At 48.1% G+C, this 20,984-nt stretch overlaps 1 protein-coding gene across 1 annotated transcript in view; it reads right to left on the bottom strand.

Moving 5' to 3' along the window:
* WDR64 (WD repeat domain 64) overlaps positions 1-11,933 on the bottom strand; it is a 61,092-nt gene extending 49,159 nt beyond the window's left edge. Inside the window, exons 1-7 of the mRNA XM_036354966.1 lie at positions 11,789-11,933; positions 9,439-9,569; positions 8,506-8,608; positions 7,928-8,031; positions 5,827-5,856; positions 4,464-4,574; positions 150-364 (exon numbers count right to left, since the gene is read on the bottom strand). Of these exons, the coding sequence (XP_036210859.1) occupies positions 150-364; positions 4,464-4,574; positions 5,827-5,856; positions 7,928-8,031; positions 8,506-8,608; positions 9,439-9,569; positions 11,789-11,933 (839 nt within the window). The remainder of the gene's footprint in view (positions 1-149; positions 365-4,463; positions 4,575-5,826; positions 5,857-7,927; positions 8,032-8,505; positions 8,609-9,438; positions 9,570-11,788) is intronic.
* Between the last annotated feature and the right edge of the window lie 9,051 nt (positions 11,934-20,984).

Here is a 20,984-nt window from a genome sequence, read left to right as displayed (position 1 = left end):
GTATGTGACGTTGGCCAGAATCGAACCCGGGACCTTTTGGTCCGCAGGCTCTATCCACTGAGCCAAGCTAGCTAGGGCTTACTTAACTACATAAATACTTGAACAATGTCTATATTAAAACAACTGGACCAGCTGTGTGATATACTGACCTTTTAAAATCCTTGGAGTCTAAGACCTGACTTAGTACTTTTTTTTTGGTCTTGGTCTGCTTTAACCCAAAGTCCTCTGTATTCACGGTGAATTTGTTCACAAACCCGCCGTCGTCTCCCAGCAGGATGTCATCTCGGCAGAGCTGGTCGGACATGGGCACCACACACACGCACAGGAGGCAGTGGTCCATCGGCTTTATGACGAAGTAGTTTTCCTGGGAACAGAAGAGCACTTTTCATAAGTTATTACATCGCTCCAAATATCTAAATATGAAATTTAAATATTGTCCCTATTGTTTTAAAACACTTTTTAAATTGATTTCAGAGAAGAAGGGAGAGGGTGAGAAAGAGAAACATCAATGATGAGAAAGAGTCATTGATCAGCTGCCTCCTGCACGCCCCCTCCTAGGTATCAAGCCCACAAGCCCAGGCATGTGCCCTAACCAGGAATTGAACCGTGACCTCCTGGTTCATAGGTCGATGCTCAAACACTGAGCCACTCCAGCTGGGCTGTCTGTATTGTTTGATAAAAGTTTTACTTCTGGCCCTAGCCAGTTTGGCTCAGTGGATAGAACCTCAGCCTGTGGACTCAAGAATCCCAGGTTCGATTCTGGTCAAGGGCACATGCCTGGGTTGCAGGCTTGATCTCCAATCGGGATGTGTGCAGGAGGCAGCCAATCAAAGACGTTCTCATCACTGATGTTTCTAACTCTCCCTCTCCCTTCTTCTCTGAAATCAATAAAAATATATTTTTTAAAAAGTTTTACTTCTGATATTTCTTATTTTCGATCTGTTCACAGTGTTAAAGGAGCTTGAATGAATCACCAAGTTAACTAAGTAGAAGTGAATGGATACTCACTGTGAGCCCTACAGTGCATTTGGGGCTGTTTAGTGGGGAAAAGGTGAGGTGCTTGCCTGTGGCTCAGTAGTGGTGAGATTTTCTGGTGTAATTCTGTGAATGCCCCTTTCTTGGGTTTGTAAGGAATATTAACAGGAATCATAAAAAGGTTCAGGTGTTAAAAGACCATTGACATAAAATTGGATGGCAAACAGGAAAGTTAAGAATCCAAGTCCCAGTTATTTCACCAGGAGTAATTAGGGGAAAAATAGCCTAACATCCAGGCTTATCCAGAATTAGTCACAAGCATTTGCCAATGCCACTCTGGGTTCCCTAGGCTATACAGCCATTGCTCTCCTGGAACTCAGTCTCTACCTAAAGCAGCAAACATACATGTTTTAAAAATTTTATTTGTTTTGTTCCCTTTAGAACAGTGGTTCTCAACCTGTGGATCGCGACCCCTTTGGGGGTCGAACGACCCTTTCACAGGGGTCGCCTAAGACCATCGGAAAACACATATATAATTACATATTGTTTTTGTGATTAATCACTATGCTTTAATTATGTTCCATTTGTAACAATGAAAATACATCCTGCATATCAGATATTTACATGACGATTCATAACAGTAGCAAAATTACAGTTATGAAGTAGCAACGAAAATAATTTTATGGTTGGGGGTCCCCACAACATGAGGAACTGTATTAAAGGGTCGCGGCATTAGGAAGGTTGAGAACCACTGCTTTACAATGAGTGAGACTTGGACATTTTGAAAATATATACTTTTATTGATTTCAGAGAGGAAGGGAGATAGAGACAAACATCAAAGATGAGAGAGAATCAGTGATCGGCCGCACTCTGCCCTGATCGGGAATCCAACTATCTCCTGGTTCACAGGTCGACACAACCACTGAACCACATTGGCCGGGCTTCGCCAGTAGATTTTTTGCCAGAACGAGGCGTTTGATTTGAGCAATTTTCTTACCGAATGAAGCGGGACTGGAGAGAAAAGCCGTGAACTTGATAATAAGAGCGCAGGCAAAAAGCTAATACTTGGGTTCAGAGAAGGGCGTCAAAGGAAGAAAGGAATCAGCCTCTATCACAAGCAAAAACAAGCCCGGTGGGTGCAGCTCAGTGGCTGAGCATAGGCCCATGAACCAGGAGGTCACGACTCCTGGTCAGGGCCCATGCCAGGGTTGCATTTTTTTGGGCTCCATTCCCAGTGGGGGGTGTGCAGGAGGCAGCCAATCAATGCTTCTCTCTCATCATTGATGTTATCTCTCTCTCCTTCTCCCTTCCTCCCTCTAAAAGCTATGAAAAATATATTTAAAAAACAACAGAGTATGACCAGGAGGAGAACCAAGATGGCGGCATAGGTTAACGCCGGAGTTTGCTGCCTTGAACAACTACTTCAAAAGTGAAACCAAAAAACGGAAGGGACATCACCCAGAACCACAGGAACGCTGGCTGAGTGGAAGTCCTACAACTAGGAGGAAAGAGAAACGCATACGGACACTCAGAGGAGGCGCAGTGCTGAAGTCAAATTCTGAGGTGCGGAGTGCGTGGAGCGGGCTGGCGGCGGAGGGCGCGGTTGGCATTTTCAATCGGGAGGGAGTCGCAGACTCTGAGCTCCAGATCCGGGCGAGTCTTTAGGGACCCAGGCTCAAACGGGAGAAGCGGGACTGTCTGGCTTCGGTCAGAGGGAGTGCAGCTTTCTCTCCGAGCTTTGCAGCGGGTGCTGGGACTCAGGCAGAGCCCCTGGGGACGGGACTGAGAGCCGCCATAACTGCTCTCTCCGGCCCACCCTGTTGATCCTGTGTGACCCGCCCCGCCCAAGCCCTGCACACAGGCATTTGCCGGATAGCCTCAGGCAAAGGCTAGATTAGCACCTCCCTAGAGGACAGAAGTTCTCTCACTGCTGACACAGCTGATTCTCATAGCCACTTGGCCTGGAGGTCAAACCCTCCCTGGAATTAGCTACAACAATCAAGATTTAACTATAAGACTTCGAACAAAGACCACTAGGGGGTGCACCAAGGAAGCATAACAAAATGCGGAGACAAAGAAACAGGACAAAATTGTCAATGGAAGATATAGAGTTCAGAACCACACTTTTAAGGTCTCTCAAGAACTGTTTAGAAGCCGCCGATAAACTTAATGAGATCTACAAGAAAACTAATGAGACCCTCGATGTTATATTGGGGAACCAACTAGAAATTAAGCATACACTAACTGAAATAAAGAATATTATACAGACTCCCGACAGCAGACCAGAGGAGCGCCAGAATCAAGTCAATGATTTGAAATGCGAGGAAGCAAAAAACACCCAACCGGAAAAGCAAAATGAAAAAAGAATCCAAAAATGCGAGGATAGTGTAAGGAGCCTCTGGGACAGCTTCAAGCGTACCAACATCAGAATTATAGGGGTGCCAGAAGATGAGAGAGAGCAAGATATTGAAAACCTATTTGAAGAAATAATGACAGAAAACTTCCCCCACCTGGTGAAAGAAATGGACTTACAGGTCCAAGAAGTGCGGAGAACCCCAAACAAAAGGAATCCAAAGAGGACCACACCAAGACACATCATCATTAAAATGCCAAGAGCAAAAGATAAAGAGAGAATCTTAAAAACAGCAAGAGAAAGAAACTCAGTTACCTACAAGGGAATACCCATACGACTGTCAGCTGATTTCTCAACAGAAACTTTGCAGGCCAGAAGGGAGTGGCAAGAAATATTCAAAGTGATGAATACCAAGAACCTACAACCAAGATTACTTTATCCAGCAAAGCTATCATTCAGAATTGAAGGTCAGATAACGAGCTTCACAGATAAGGAAAAGCTAAAGGAGTTCATCACCACCAAACCAGGATTATATGAAATGCTGAAAGGTATCCTTTAAGAAGAGGAAGAGGAAGAAAAAGGTAAAGATACAAATTATGAACAACAAATATGCATCTATCAACAAGTGAATCTAAGAATCAAGTGAATAAATAATCTGATGAACAGAATGAACTGTTGATTATAATAGAATCAGGGACATAGAAAGGGAATGGACTGACTATTCCTGGGGGGGAAAGGGGTGTGGGAGATGCGGGAAGAGACTGGACAAAAATCGTGCACCTATGGATGAGGACAGTGGGTGGGGAGTGAGGGCGGAGGGTGGGGCGGGAACTGGGAGGAGGGGAGTTATGGGGGGAAAAAAAAGAGGAACAAATGTAATAATCTGAACAATAAAGATTTAATTAAAAAAAAACAACAACAACAAACACAACTAATAACAAACCCCAATACCCCCACATTAAATACACACTAAGTGGAAAATATTAATAGTACTGTTAATGCTGAAACTGATTATTTAGTTAAATCCCCTCATTTTACATATAAGGAAACTGATCTTCCATAGACAAAGGTGGTGCCCATATCCTCCCAGCACAAAAAAGACAATCTCATTTTTTTGAGTATTTCTCTTCGGTACCTGGCTGCTCCCTTGAGCTTTATAATCCCACACAATGATGGTCCTTTCCGTCGTGGCAACAATTCGCTTCAGCTGAGAGAGGTAGTCACATCCTGTAATCCAGGAGGTATCCTGATAGGAAAGCACAGAATTGGGGGGTGGGGGGAGGAGGCGGGGAGGTGTATGTTGTGCTTTGTCCTGTCAATGGCGATGGTTACTGACAAATAGATTAGTCACCTGAAAAGCCCTGTTTTGCCCCCTTATTTGCAGAGGAGCCTCCCAAGGTCTCCTCTGTGCTGGTTTGAGGAGGGGGTGTCATCTTTTCCCCTCTCCCCTTCCCGGAGATTCTCAGCAGCAGCAGTGGGGAACAGCAGAGCTGGGGAACAGTGGAGCTAGTGCCCCACACAGGCCTGGAAGCACAGCTATCTGTGTGGCCTGTTCATGTAGGTGAGAACTTCACAGGGACACACATTGAGACCAGCTTAATCCAGGTCTCTGGCCCCGTAGCCATGCTTAAAAATTAAATAAAAAAATATGTTTCTTGCCCGATCGGTGTGGCTCAGTGGTTGAGCATCAACTATAAACCAGGAGGTCACTGTACCATTCTGGTCAAGAGCACGTGCCAGGGTTGTGGGCTTGATCCTCAGTAGGGGGTGTGCAGGAGGCAGCCGATCCATGATTCTCTCTCATCATTGATGTTTCTATCTCTCTCTCTCCCTCTCCTTCTCCCTTCCTCTCTGAAATCAATAAAAATATATTTAGAGAGAGAGAGAGAAAGGCGCAGAGGTCTGGAGAGAAACCGGGCACCCCCTCCCCCCTTTCACTCCCTCCCTAATGGCCTGGCACCTCCTTCATAGTTCAGCGCACTGGGTGCCAGCAAGCAGGGGGCGAGCCAGGCATCCCCGTCTCCCTGGGATGCTGGGAGCAAACCGCTCTAGCTTTACACCTGCCGCTGGGTTGCTTTCCAATTAGCAATATGGATGAAAGAAGTTCCAACACTGCACGCGAATGTTTATGCTGTTTTCCAGTTTTAAAAAAATGTTTAAAATTACTTCTATTGGCTGTTTCTCACAGTGTGGGTTGTGTCCATTGTTTACATTCCCGAGTAGAGGGTGCTCCGAACAACTCGGTGAAGCTTTAAATGGAAGCTTCGGGGAGTGATCAGTTTCCCATCAATTCTCCGCAACCCATTTAACTCCACAAAGCGGGACCTGGGTGCCCTTTGCTGTTGCCCAAGGCTCAGCTGTCGTGCATACACCTGAACGCACCTCCCATGAAAACATCTTATTCTCCGAGCCTGTCACTGAGCTTGTGATTCGTGATGGAGGCACCATCCTCCTAGGCCTACATGTGACTTAAGTAGGAATTTGTAAAATGCACTTACGGTAACCGTGGTGCTGTTCTGCACTCGCATCTGTGAACAAAGGGAGAGAATATGGAAGCCCCGCTGGCCTAGTTACAGGCGAGAATGCTGACGGAAACAGCCCACTCTCTCCTCGGCCCAACCTGCTGGTCATTCCCTCTCCCACCGCTCCCTCCGGCCCCTCCTCCCTCGGAAGGGTCCAGCTCTACGGAATCGCTCTGCTCTGTGTGTTGTCTTTAAGCCTGGTGACGGCTCTCAGGGTCTTACACTTTACTAGCTGCTTTTTAAAGACATCCTCACCCAAGGATATTATTATTATTATTTTTTAGAGCGAGTGGAGGGGAGTGAGGAGGGGTAGCTTGTATAAAGCTTACCTCTAGTTGGAAATGAACCAGGAATTGGAATTATTTTTTGATATTTTAAAAAATATATTTTGATTTGCTCTAACCAGTCTGACTCAGTGGATAGAGTGCCAGTCCACAGACTGAAGGGTCCTGGGTTTGCTTCTGGTCAAGGGCATGTACCTTGGTTGCAGGTTCTATCCTGGTTGGGGCATGTGCATGAAGCAACCAATCAATGTGTCTCTGTCTCTCCTGCTCCCTTCCACTCTCTCTAAATTCAAGGGAAAAGTATTCTCGGTGAGGATTAACAACAACAACAACAAAAATAATCCTATATATAATAAAGGGCTAATATGCAAATTGTCCCCTCGACCGGGAGTTCGACCCAGAGTTTAACCAGGAGTTTGACCAGGGGGTGGGGCTGGCCCACCAACCACCCACAGTCCTTCCCCCCCGGCCAGCCCCTCCCCAGTCAACCCGCCCCCAATCAGGGGTGGGGCTGGCCTGCCAACCACTTGTAGCCCCTCCCCCTGGCCGGCCCAATTGGCCCCAATTGGGGTGGGCCAGCCAGATTCCACTTGTGCACGAATTTGTGCACCGGGCCTCTAGTGTGAGTGTGTGTGTGTGTGTGTGTGTGTGTGTATAATTGATTTTAGAGAGAAAGGAAGGGAGAGGGAGAGAGAAACATTGATGTTAGAGTGAAACATCTATTACCTGCCTCTCGCAGTCCCCCACTGGAAACTGGGCCCAAAACCTGGGCGTATGCCCTGAGTGGAAATCGAACCTGTGACCTTTTGGTGCATGGGATGATACTCAACCAATTGAGACACACTGGCCAGGGCTTATTTTTTTATATTTAACACCAAACATTCACCTTATATTCTCATAATGAAATTCAATGTAGACTATGTCTCCATTAAAATATCTCCTATTTTAAAAATAGAAGTCCAATTTAGAAAAGAATGACATTGAGAGCAATGTATTACATTTACATGGGGATGCATGTTCATAAAGTGCTTCCATATTCATTATCTTATTTGACCTTCGTGACAATCCTCTGAGGGAGAGAGGACTGGTCTTACGGTCCTCATTTTACAAAGAAAAGACAGGTGAAAACACATGTAGGCTCCTTAAGTTCCTACTTAACATCATAGCTAGCAAACTAGAGTGGCTAGAATTTGAGCCCCCCCCCCCCCCCGCCCCTTTTTTTTACTCCAAGGTTTTTGTTCAGACCTTTTATCATTTGGGAGGATTACGACAAAATCACTTGGCTTGTGCATGTTTCTGGTGTTCTCTGAGACGTTATCCAGGCTCATCCTGTAATTGTGCTGATGCCACCTGGTTCATAGGATAGCTCTGCCAGGGACAGTGCTAAATGCCGCTACTAAACTCTCAAAAAGTGCTCTGGGGTTCGGCAACCTCTCATTTTACTCATATGTAGTTTTTTGTTTTTTTTAATAACGCTGAAATGTGGTTTATGGTTTCTGCTGTATGTGATACATATGTATAGTGCATAGACAAAACAAAGAGAGGAAGGAAGGGAGGGGGGAAGGGAGGGAAGGAGGAAGGGAAAGAGAGAAGGAGGGAGCGAGGAAGGGAGGGAAGAATGGGAGGGAGAGAGAGGAAGGGAGGAAAGAAGGGAGGGAGGGAAGGAGAGAGGAGGAAGAAAGAGCGAGAGGGAGGAAGGGAGGGAGGGAGGGAGAGAGGAGGAAGAAAGAGCGAGAGGGAGGAAGGGAGGGAGGGAGGGAGAGAGGGAAGGAGGAGTCCAAGGTTCAAATTACCTGGTTGTTAAAGACTGTTATTAATCCTCTCTGAGAAGCTGCTATTAGTAAGTCCAACTGGGGGATCTTGACCATGCACTTAATCACATCCCGTCTCCGACTCCCTGTCAACAGCACAATATTCAGTTCAACTCCCAGCAGTAAAGACCCTAAAAGTCACTTGTTAGGTTTGTTAAAGAAGAAAAGGAAACAACCAACTTGTGCTCAACAGAGAAACTACTGCCCCCAAGAAGGCGGAAACTGGTGCTGGGGATATGTGAACGAGCCTCCCTCTTTCTGTGTCTAACACACAGATGTACGTGCGGTACAAGAACAGCTGCACACACAGTGCTGTGGGGTGCGGGAAGGGCGCTGGGAGGGGGTTGGGGTGAGAGGGGCCCACCATTAGGTCCTTTAGAACAATGACAACATTTCAAACTCAACCGCAGGTACAGTTTCTTCTGATATTGCGTGTGACACCGTCACTTACAAAGTAAAGTAAGTGAAAAGGGAGTCTATGGAAACGTTATATGCCAATATTTGCTTTGGGGGAAAGAGTAGCACCCATATTAACTTGGAAGGGAAAGTCATACTATCACCTGTAATTATGACTCGCTGTTTTCTAGACACAAGGAAAACCAAATTTTCTTCATTCATTTGGGAAGCAAGAGGATCTTCTTCAGAGGAGTAATACCCAAAGATCTACAATCCCAAACGACACATGTCAACACGAATACTATTTCAGAATCCACTGCGAAGTAACAGATTGGATGCTGGTTGGATTTAAAGTCTTGGTTGAATGCCCAACACCTTGCCCAGCCGCTGGGGCTCAGTGGCTGGGAATCGACCAAGGAACCAGGAGGTCAGAGTTCAATTCCTGGTCGGGATACATGCCCGGGTTGTGGGCTCGATCCCCTGTGTGGGGTGTGCAGGAGGCAGCCGATCCATGATTCTCTCTCATCACTGATGTTTTTCTCTCTCTCTTCCTCTCTGAAATCAATAAAAATATATTTTCTAAAAAAAGGTCAACTCCTTGCTTTGTATATTGGCAGAAGGTCCCCAGAGGAAGAGAAGGCAGTTTAATACATTCAACACACCGTGTGGTGATGGTGCATGGTCCTTAAGCAATCCCTGATTTTCCTTTTTGATTAAAGATGGATGGACCAGGCGGGTGTCCCTGCTCAGACTGGTAGTTCTATTGGGAGCCGGCACTTTGATTTAATTATTTCTTGTAAAAAATAAAAGAACAGAAAGCCCTGACCAGTTTGGCTCAGTGGATAGAATGTCGGCCTGAGGACTGAAAGGTCCCAGGTTCGATTCTGGCCAAGGGCATGTACCTTGGTTTCGGGCACATCCCCAGGAGGAGGTGTGCAGGAGGCAGCTGAATCGATGTTTCTCTCTCATCAGTGTTTCTAACTCTCTAGCCCTCTCCCTTCCTCTCTGTAAAAAAATCAATAAAATATATTAAAAAAAATAAAAGAGAAAGAAAAATACGACATGCATTTCATACTAGAAACATGAAGAGTGACTACCTCACACCAGTCTGTGGGCACATCGGGGTTGTTGCAGAGTTTCCTGTAGAAGCATTTCACGTCTTGATTCTTCACTTCCATGCCGAAGAGGTCCTGCACCTCCGCAAAGAACTTCTCATAGTTAATCATGTCTGCGTCAGAAGAAAGGGCAAACACGTGGGCATCAGATTCCAAGAGCTGCACGGCCTGTGGCTGTGGCCTCTTCTATTTGCTAATCTGCTCCGTTATCTCAGCCTACTAAAGCTCAATTCTTCTGCACTTTATTTATGTACTAGAGGCCCAGTGCACAAGATTCATGCACTGGTATGGAGGGGGTGGTCCCTCAGCCCAGCCTGTACCCTCTCGCAGTCCGGGACCCCTGGTGGGATGTCTGACTGCTGGCTTAGGCCCGATCTCAGACATCTCTCTCATAGTCTGGGACTCTCGCAGTTTGGGACACCTCGCTCGGTACTAACCACTTACGGTGGAGGCGGGCGAGGCTCCCAACACTGCTGCTGCACTTGCCAGCTGTGAGCCTGGATTCTGGCTGAGCAGTGCTCCCTCTGTGGGACTGCACTGACCACCAGGGGGCAGCTCCTTCATTGTACGTCTGCCCCCTGGTGGTCAATGCGTGTCATAGTGACCAGTCATCCTGCCATTCAGTCGATTTGAATGTTAGCCTTTTATTATATAGGATTTTTTTAAAATTAAAAAAATTTTTTTTTATTGATTTCAGATAGGAAGGGAAAGGGAGAGAGAGAGAGATAGATAGTAACATCATTGATGAGAGAGTATCATTGATCAAGCCCACAACCCGGGCATGTGCCCTTGACTGGAATCGAATCCGGGACTTTTCAGTCTGCAGGCCAACGCTCTGTTTACTGAGCCAAACCAACTAGGGCTCGTCTGCACTTTAAAGGTTTTCTTTCTATTGGAAATAGAACTAAGGACTTGGCAAAAGATTATGTAGTCAGAAGAAAGTATTACTTTGGTGTCTAATACCTCCTCCGTAGCTTATGTTACAACTATTTTAGGAGTTTGGTTCAGGAATACAAAGATCAGAAATGAATCACAGTTTTCTTATTGTCACAGTTCATTCCTGGTCAGGGCACATGCCTGGACTGTGGGCTTGATCTCTCATCATTGATGCTTCTATCTCTCTCTCCCTCTCCTTTCCTCTCTGAAATCAATAAAAAATGTATTTAAACAAAGAAACAACCAAAAATGTGGCCCAAGTTGGTTTGGCTCAGTGGATAGATCATTGGCCCATGGGCTGAAGGGTCCTGGGTTCAATTCCAGTCAAGGGTCAAAGGCACGTACCTCAGTTGCAGGCTCAATCCCCGGCCCTGGTCGAGGTGCATGCAAAAGGCAACCAATTGATGTGTCTCTCATATCGATGTTTCTCTCTGTCTCTCTCCCTCCCTTCCACTCTCTCTAAAAAATCAATGGGAAAAATCCTAGGGTGAGGATTAACAAACAAACAGACAAACAAAAAGTGAATGTATGGCAGAATTAGCAGTCTGATGAAAGTCATGATTACATCTCTCCCTTCTCAATCTGTCAGGTCAGTCCCTCTGTCACAGAAGGTAGTTTGTCTAGTATTAGTTTGTCTAGTAGTACTTAGTCTTTATCAAATCTATACTTTATAAAATATATACTATCTACTATAATATCCGTATAAAACATATATATATAATATCCTCTCTATATAGGTGTATATACATATACTATGTATACGTATACTATAAAGGAATATATGTGTGTGTGTGTATATATACACTCATACGGATACTGGAAAGGAAGGAGATTTTTCAATACGGCTTTGTGATTGCAAGTTTTCACATGAGAACAAGGTTAGCGTGCTCACTGAGCCATATGCTAGAACAGTGATGGCGAGCCTACGACACGCGTGTCAGAGGTGACACGCGAACTCATTTTTTTGGTTGATTTTTCTTTGTTAAATGGCATTTAAATATATAAAATAAATATAAAAAATATAAGTCTTTGTTTTACTATGGTTGCAAATATCAAAAATTTTCTATATGTGACACGGCACCAGAGTTAAGTTAGGGTTTTTCAAAACGCTGACACGCCGAGCTTAAAAGGTTCGCCATCACTGTGCTAGAAGAACCCTTAGATGTCATTTAATCCACCCCCTAATTTTATGCTCGAGAATATTAAGGTTCAGACAAGTGAAAAAAACAAAAAACAAAAAAAAACTTCCCCAAGATCACTTAGCTTTCAGGACTGAGGCAGAACGAGGAGTCAGGCCCCCTATTTGGTGTCTTTGCTATGAAGCTGTGTTGTTTCAAACATTTCCCAGTTCTAATCAACAGACTCCACTGGACCGCCCTGGAGTCACCGAGCTTACCTTCTTTCTGGGTAAACAAGCCCGCTTTCTCATCCTTTTTCTGGGCCGCTGTACGTTCGACCAGCCTTTCGAACCCCTTCAGGGCTATCTTGAAACTGACCACCTGAAGTGCATTGTTGAGCCACTTCTCCTTCCCGGCATCCATGGGGACTCCGGGAAGTGTTTATTTCTGTACAGAAAAAAGAACGCAAATTTGCCAACTTGGATAACCTCCCAGGTGTGACGTTGCCTTCCTGCCGTCTCAGTTGCTCTAGGACTCATTCCTTTGACCTTACAATCCCATTCTGTGGGGACGAGGAGTCTGAGTGGTCACCAGGATGTTGGCAGGGAGGAACCTGACTGAGGTCTAATGCACGGCAAGGCGCGCGGGCAAACCTTGCAGGGAGATCTGACTTCACAATGTGGCCAGTGTCCTTCACAGGGCACCCCTGCATCATAATCTCCCTGTATTAGGAGGAGGCTGAGATGTATTTTCCCACAAACTGACTGTGTGCGCGCGCACGTGTGTCTGCAGTTCCAGAGAGGGAAGAGGAATGGGTAAGATCAAGAAGGGACACTGGCCTGCCTTCCCCCCTCTTACACCCACTCTCAGTCCTCTTGCCTTCTTCCTCGAGGCACCTTGGAGAGTAACATTCACTTTCATTCTTGCGGCTGCCCTGGATTGGAAAGCATGGGCTTCTAAAAATGAAAATGGATTTCGGCATCTGCCATTTCTATCACAGATGGAGATACTTTTAGCAGTCAGAAAGAATAAAAATGCCTCGTATTCCTTAAGGCACTGTCCTTTAGTGAAAACAGAAAAGTGAGCCAGGCATGGGGAAGGGTGAGCTTCTGAATGGGAAGGAAGTTCTTCAAGGGGTTATTTATTGGATGAGAAGAGGATTTTCTGCGTATCTTCTTTCCCCTCTTCGCAATCTCCAATACCGTTTACTCCAGTTGCTGTTGAATCAAGTTTTTCCATCTTCAACCCTTTATGGGAAGGAGAAGTTGTCTAATATTTTATCAACAATTAGTTAAAATCCTATGGTCTAGGTCAGTGGTCGGCAAACTCATTAGTCAACAGAGCCAAATATCAACAGTACTTCTTCAAAATAGACTTGCCCAGGCTGAAAACCGACTTCTGCACATGGGCCATGAAGTTTCAATCGCACTGTACGTGCACCCGCACGTGGTATTTTGTGGAAGAGCCACACTCAAGGGGCCAAAAAGCCGCATGTGGCTCTCGAGCTGCAGTTTGCCGACCACGGGTCTAGGTGACACAGATGGAGTCCATCTTTATAAACATCTGCAAGGTGCCCCGCCAGCGTGACTCAGTGGTTGAGTGTTGACGTATGAACTAGGAGGTCATGGTTCGATTCTCGGTTAGGGCACATGCTTGGGTTGTGGGCTCGATCCCCAGTAGGGGGCATGCAGGAGGCAGCCCATCAATGATTTTCTCTCATCATTGGTGTTTCCATCTCTCTTTCCCTCTCTCATTCTCTCTGAAATCAATAAAAATATATTTAAAAAACAAAGAAAGAATTTGCATAAGAAGAAAAAAGGAGTGGGGACAGATTTAAAAGAACTCCAAAGATGCTCCAACCAATCATTGTGTGTAAACTTTATTTAGATCCTGACTCAACCAAACTGAAAAATGATTGCAACATTTATGAGACAATTGCAAATTGGAACACCAATTAGATCAGCCGTGGGCAAACTACGGCCCACGGGCCGGATCCGGCCTGTTTGAAATGAATAAAACTATTGAAATAAAAGACCGTACCCTTTTATGTAATGATGTTTACTTTGAATTTATATTAGTTCACACAAACACTCCATCCATGCTTTTGTTCCGGCCCTCCGGTCCCGTTTAAGAACCCATTGTGGCCCTCGAGTCAAAAAGTTTGCCCACCCCTGAACTAGATGTTTGATGATATTGAGAAATTACTGTTTATTATTTTAGATGTATTATAATTTGTTACGTTGCTACTTATGTGATAGTCTATATTAGAACTACATACTGCAATATTTACAGATAAGCATTCAAATACAAAGGAGTGGTAAACTGGGCCAAATAATGCTAATAAGGTACATACAGTGAGGACTGGAAGTTAAGCACTGGGATGTGCATTATGTTCACCTTGAGAAAAGCTAGGTGAGTGGTGCAATGGATTAAAGAGAGAGTGGGAGGAAGGCATGTGGAGACGGTAGGCATGCATGCATATTATAGCACCGGCTTTTGGGAATATCTTAAAAATGGATGCTGGCACAATTCATAGCTATTAGGCTATTTACAGAGCAACAGGATGTATTTGTACTATTTTCTCAGTTGCAAAAATGATATCACCACAAACTTACAGAATATTAAAAGTGATCACCAGCCCTGACTGGTTTGGCTCAGTGGATAGAGCGTCGGCATGCGGACTGAAGGGTCCCAGGTTCGATTCCGGTCAAGGGCATGTACCTTGGTTGCGGGCACATCGCCAGTAGCGGGTGTGCAGGTGGCAGCTGATTGATGTTTCTCTCTCATCGATGTTTCTAACTCTATCCCTCTCCCTTCCTCTTTGTAAAAAAAAATCAAAATATATTAAAAAAAAGTGATCACCAATATTTCTACCATTCTTCTAAAACTATTGATTTTTTGAATACCGCCTTCTAGGCCCAGGCCACATATTTCCATGATTGTATGCAGTCTCAATAGAATTATGCACATTATGTAAATATTAATGTATTATTTCATAAAGCTGTACCCATGATTCTAATATCCTTTACAAATATAATATTTTTTCATGTATGTACCTTATTAGCACTATTTGGCACAGCTTTCCTTCTACTTCTTTCAATCAAATATTTTATTAATTACTTTTTACATATAAATGATTATGGAAGGTGACATAAAAATTCAGAAGCAAACACACTCCTAGCTGTATAGGGGAAGGAAGTAGTATTACCCCTGCTAGGGAAAGGCTCCAGAAAAAAAACACAGGTGCAATGGTTTCCCTGAGCTACGATGGCCTCAGCTTCTATGGGTCTTGAGAGCCATGAGTGGAAGTCGGTGGGAAAGGCCATGACGCAAGTCTGTAGTTAGGTCCTCTCAGCGTGACATGGCCCAGGCACCTATCCTCTGGTAGAAATTCTCTTAGAATAGGTAGCTCTGCATTTTCTGCTTCTGAGTTCACCACGGCCAACGCCAGTTCTCGGGATAAGAGGTCAAGGAAGAACTGCTCTGGGGTGAATGAGGATTCTTAGGTGATGCATGCGACGGGCACAGAGAGCGGGCAGGACGCTACCTGACTAGCTACTGGGAGGAATCTGGGCCATACTCATGCGCGATTTCAGGATAAAAACATTGCCCTAACCGGTTTGGCTCAGTGGATAGAGCGTCCGCCTGTGGACTGAAGGGTCCCAGGTTCGATTCCGGTCAAGGGCATGTACCTTGGTTGCGGGCACATCCCCAGTAGGGGGTGTGCAGAAGGCAGCTGATCGATGTTTCTAACTGTCTACTCTAACCTCTTCCTTCCTCTCTGTAAAAAAAAAACCAAACCAAAACAAAAAAAAACCCATGACACAGAGCAGAAGGCAGGAAGGGGCGTGGCCACGAGGACGAGGGGCGTGGCCACAAGGGAGGCGGGACGCGCGCGTAGAGGGGCGTGGCCTCAGGAAGAAGTGGTACCGCGGGCACAGGGGCCCGGCCAGTCTGCGGGAGCCCCGGGGACTCTGGGCCCCGCGCTTTTTTTTTTTTTTTAAATATATTTTATTGATTTTTTACAGAGAGGAATAGAGAGTTAGAAACATCGATGAGAGAGAAACATCGATCAGCTGCCTCCTGCACACTCCCTGCTGGGGATGCGCCCGCAACCAAGGTACATGCCCTTGACCAGAATTGAACCTGGGACCCTTGAGTCCGCAGGCCGACGCTCCATCCAGTGAGCCAAACCAGCTAGGGCACCCCCGCGCTTTTTTAAAAAATATATTTTATTCATTCTAGGGAGAGAAACATGAATGATGAGAGAATCATGGATCGGCTGCCGCCCGCACGCCCCGCACTGGGGATGAGCCCGGAACCCGGGCCTGTGCCCTGATGGGAATGGAACCGTGGCCTCCTGGCTCAGAGGTCGAAGCTCAACCACTGGGCAACCCGGCTGGGCTGGGCCCCTGGGCGGTGGCCACCACCTGCTGGCCTCGCCCCAGCTGCCAGTGCGGCAGCTCCGCACCCTCCCTCCTGGCCAGCACCAGCCTCGCGACCTGCTGTCGTCCCTCTTCGGTCCCGCCTGCCGAGCGGCTGGGACTGGAGCGGCGCGGGGACGGGTTCAGCGGCAGCCTCGGGTGAGCGCGGCTGGAGGAGGAAGCGCCCCCTTCCCTGCACTGCCTCGCACCTGAGCGTCCTCCTGCCGCCCAGCCCACGGGGACCCCAGGCTGCTCGGCGTCGTCTCCTCCTCCCTCCTCCCCCCAGCTCGCGCCGCCTCTCCCGGGTCCCTGTGCCCACCCATCTCCCCCACGCGGCCCTGGGCTCTGTCCCTGTTAGGGGTTCAAATCCCGGCCCTGCCGCCGAGTAGCCGGGGACCTGGAGTAAGTTAGTCCCTTCCCCGGGCCTCTCTCGGGACTGGGAGCGGCCTCACTGGGCGCCGTGTCAGGCACACGGGTGTTCGTGTCTATGAACGGCTGCCGCCATCGGGACTCCGGGCCAGCACCTCCCATCGGCGGGTCGGTGGCACCTTTGTTCCCATCGTGTTCCTCGGAATGAACACTATTACCCTCCGCACCGAGGAGGAAGGGGGGACGGAGACCTGGTCCCAGCCCCGACTCAGTCCCGAGCCCCCAGCATCCGTGCCCTTCCGCGCTGCCTCGATTTCTTCCCGAAAGATAACGTCTGGCATTAAGATGACTTGTTTGACGCCAGGAAACCATTTCTGCTGACATCCTGTTCCCACTGCAGCCTGGCCCAGGAGCTTTTCCGGACGTGAACGGGAGTGCGCAGCGGGGGGCTGACCCGAATGTGAAGCCGGTCTCAGGACACGCTCGCCAGGATGACTGGCGGGAGGACGGGCGTCCCGCTCTGTGGTGCTTCCCCCCAAAGTGGGCGCTGACCTGGGCGGGGGGGGGGGGGGGGTCACCCTCGTGTTAGGAACCAGGACCCGGACATTCTCCGAAAATCTCACATTGATCAAGAAATGGCAGATCCGGGAACCAGATTTATAGACTAGGAAAGAGGGGAGTTAATTTGTTTTATTTCTATCCTTCAAGATAGTGTATTTGTGTGTGTGCGTGTGTGCACATGTGTGTGCATGTGTGCGTGTGTGTTTGACTGGACAGTTCAGACTGTTTCAATAGGAGTGCTTTAGTGCTCCATGTACTTAGATTCTTTTTTTAAAAAATATTTTTAAAAATTTATTTCATAGAGACAGGGAGAGGGAGAGGGAGAGGGAGAGGGAAACATCAATGATGAGAGAGAATCATTGCTGGGCTGCCTCCTGCACGCCCCACATGGGGGATTGAACCCACAACCCCCACATGTGCCCTGACTGGGAATCGAACCGTGACCTCCTGGTTCATAGGTCAACGCTCAGCCACTGAGCAATGCCCGTCAGGCAGATTCTTGAACTTTGTGGGTTTTCCCATAATATGCTTTATCAGAAAAATATCCCATGGTGTCACTTTCCTTCTTATGTGCATGGAAGAAATTTGTGTCCTCTTCCCCTTTAGTCAACATCTGTAAGAGAGTTAAACATTAGTAATAATTAGGGACTTTTATGTGGCGCGGTGATTAGGAGGAAGGGCTTGGAGAGTCCGATGGTCCTAAATTTAAGTCCCAGCTCTGTCATTTACTGACTATGATCTTGGACAAATAACCGCCTCATTTCCCTCCAAAATAAGGCTAAAAACTATAACTGACGCGGCATGGAAAGATTTAAATAGGTGATTTAGGAAAGAGCTTCCTTAGTGTCGTGCCCGGCCCATAACGGTACCCGGACGTGAGCACCCATCATCATTACACGCAGTGCTGTTCTGCTGCCGACACTGGGTGACACCTGATCTTCTGTGTATCTGACAGGTGCCAAGAATATTTGTCTATGGGACTTTTATTGGAGGGACACCAACACCCACAGGCTCCACCAGGGCGGGAAACTGCTTCCACTGGTTCATCGGTGTTATTTAAAAAAAGCAACCAGCATTTCGGGGACAGTGTTTGAGGATGTCTCACTATGTGAACAGTCTTCATGAAAACGCTAAAATGATGAACAATAAATCGCTGTGGAAACCTCACCTTCCTGCTTGCCATTTTTTTTTTTTTTTTGAGCAAAGGAGATGGTGTTTAAAACCGGAGGATGGGAGTTGTGTCCAACGAAAAGGAAAAAATGTGTTTTATTGGGAATTTATATATGAATTTTACAGATTTGGTGTTCTTTATTATGTATACTGTTCAGGTGTTAACGCCTTACCTTTCACAGAGTTTAGTGATGAGGGTTGATGTGTAATTTCTCTTTAAAATGTAAGGGACCGCTGGGGGTAGGGGCCCTAGGCGGTTGGCTGGCCCCGCCCCCTGCTCGAACTCCCGGTCAAAGGAGACAATTTGCATATTAGCCTTTTATGATAGAGGAGGATTGGTAGGATGGAGTGAAACTTATTCCAGAAAAACAAAATCACGCATTTGAGGACTTAGTGGTTCCAAAGAACAGAACTGTACCTGCGGGCAGCGTGAAAAAAGAGAAAGCAGGCCCACGTCACTGACCGAGATCTCACACCCAAGACCTAGACTAACTGCAGCTTCGGCCCCTCCCAGGAATGCAAAGGTAGCCGGTCAGCCTGGACTCTCCCCGTCAGCACACGGGGAGGTCCCCCCTGGAGACCCTGCTCCCCCAACTCTCCGCTGTAAGCTTCCTTTCTCACCCCTTCTGCCCATCGAAGCCTTCCATTCCGTGCAGCTCTTCTACAGAAATGAGGAGGAAAACGTCCGCCCCGTGTGAAACAATTCAGAAACGTCCTGGAGTTACTAGTGGTGCCTAGGAAGCGTGTTCCCAGACGATCCCACAGTCCTAGGGACCGATGACCAGATGCTGGGACGAGAGAAGCTACCCAGAGAGACGAAAAGGGATTGTAAGAGAAGTGGGGTGCTTCTGCCCTGGGGTCAACCTGGACCAGGGGACCTTGGGACAGTCCCTCGGGAGACAGCTGGCGGCGGCTTGGGCTCCCTACGCGGGTTTATGAAATTGCCACTGGGGGGACCCCGATGAAGCAGGAACTGGGACTGTTTCATTCTCACGTGGTCCGTTCTAACACTGGAATGCAACGGAGGGGAACCAGAGTTTGGCCACCGTGGAGCTGCCTTTGGGGTATTGATTTTCAGCTGCTTATTAGGAAACAAAAGGCTCAGAACTTTTGACTCTCCCCCGCTTTCCTGCCCAAGAGATTCAGGGAGACCTGAGGATGCCACCTTCGCCGAATCTGCATTAAGTGTGGACGCAGAACAGGGCTTCGCGGGTGCCTGTCAGCCAGATGCCCCAGGTCCCACCGTTTCCCAGTCGCCAAGCGGGGATTTTCCCGCCACGTGTGTGCAGCTCTGCCTCAGCTCGTGGAAACCCCCACCCTCGCTTCTGAAATCGAAGGCCCCATTCTTCTCTGTGCAAATGTCCACACACACAGCGAACGGTGCCTGTTGGGGGTGGGGTAGAGGTTCATGCCTACGTGAGTCCCCGCGCGTGGGTATTAAACTCTGATGCTCTCCCGTGGGCCCGTCCGTGTGCATTTGCACGGTGTGGAGGAGGGGACTTCTGCAAAGCCAGGAAGGATGGGGCGGGCGGCCAGGGGAACCAAGCAAGTGGGAGAGGGCTGAACCTTTGCGCCCATCCCCACCTTCAGGGAGGGGGAAGGGCTGGAAGAGGGACTTCAGGGATGACTTACTCACCCTGTGGGGTGAATCCCCATAAAAACCCAAAAGGACGGGTGTGCAGAGCGTCCGGGCTGGTGCACCCCTGAAGGCACCAGGCTCTCCCCTGCGCATGCGCACTGTGCTCGCTTAGGATTCGGCACAGGAAGGGAGGAAGGGTAACTTACAGAACAAGTATGACAGCCCTGGCCGGTGTGGCTCAGTGGATAGAGCCTCAGCCTGCAGACAGACAGCAGGGTCCCAGGTTCGATTCTGGTCAAGGGCACGTGCCCAAGTTGCCAGCTTGATCCCCAGTAGGGGCGTGCAGGAGGCAGCTGATCAATGATTCTCTCATCTTTGATGTTTCTATCTCCTTCTCCCTCTCCCTTCCTCTCTGAAATCAATAAAAATATTTTTTAAAAAGTATGACAAAGCCCCGTATTAACAACACGGCGGGCTGGGCCCGCTCTCAGGCGCAGGGCCTCACCGCCCTCACTCACCTCGTCACACACGAGCGGCACTTCCCGGCTCCTCTCGGGGGCACCCCGATTCCAAGCATCACTGCTCCCTAGGACTGTGGGATCGTCTAGCTACGAAATGTTCCAATGACTGGAACAAGGGTGACGGTCCGCAGCACTGAGCCTCCGCCACAGTCCACCTGCCCAGGCGCGGCCACGACGTGACGCACGGGCAGGAGCGTGCGCAGGGGAGGACCTCGCGAGATTTCATCACGCGAGATTTCATCGCGCGAGACCTCACCGCGAGACCTCACCACGCGAGCTTTCCCCGCACGCCCAGCCCAGCGCGCAGGAGGCCCGGTGCCTGCGTTCTTCCTGCGGTTTCTCCATTGGATGTTTCCGGATGCGAGGAGGCCGCAGGTAAATGGAGCTGCAGGTGAGCGTGGGCCTGTTGCAGGTCGGACTGTGGACCCGACCCGGGTTTGCCCAGGTCCCAGCTCCCATGGTATGGGCGACTTCCGTTTCTTCTTCCTCCCCATGCCTTTGCACGGCTGCTGGACGTTACATCCACGGGACGGGGGAGACAACGGACGTTTATTCCCCGCTCTTCTGGCGGCTGGGAAGTCCGAGATCGAGGTGCCGGCTGATTGGGTTCTTGCCAAGGTCTTGCTGTATCTTCCCGGCAGAGAGAACGCAAGCTCTCAGCCACCCATCACCAGGGCTAAGGCCTGGTTACCTCCCAAAGCCCTTCTCCTCAAACACCATCGCATTGGGGGTGAGGGTTTCAACAGTAAATTTTGGGGAGACACATTCAGTCCATAACACCTTCCAGCTTGATGAAAGTATAGAATGTAAGAAGAAACTGGGTGGGAACCTTTGCCCCCCCAGAACCATA

The sequence above is a fragment of the Myotis myotis genome, unplaced genomic scaffold (genome assembly GCF_014108235.1).
Source record: "Myotis myotis isolate mMyoMyo1 unplaced genomic scaffold, mMyoMyo1.p scaffold_m19_p_21, whole genome shotgun sequence".
In the NCBI taxonomy this organism is placed as follows: domain Eukaryota; kingdom Metazoa; phylum Chordata; class Mammalia; order Chiroptera; family Vespertilionidae; genus Myotis; species Myotis myotis.
Note: the sequence above shows the minus strand (reverse complement) of the source record. Positions and strands in the feature narration are given on the sequence as shown.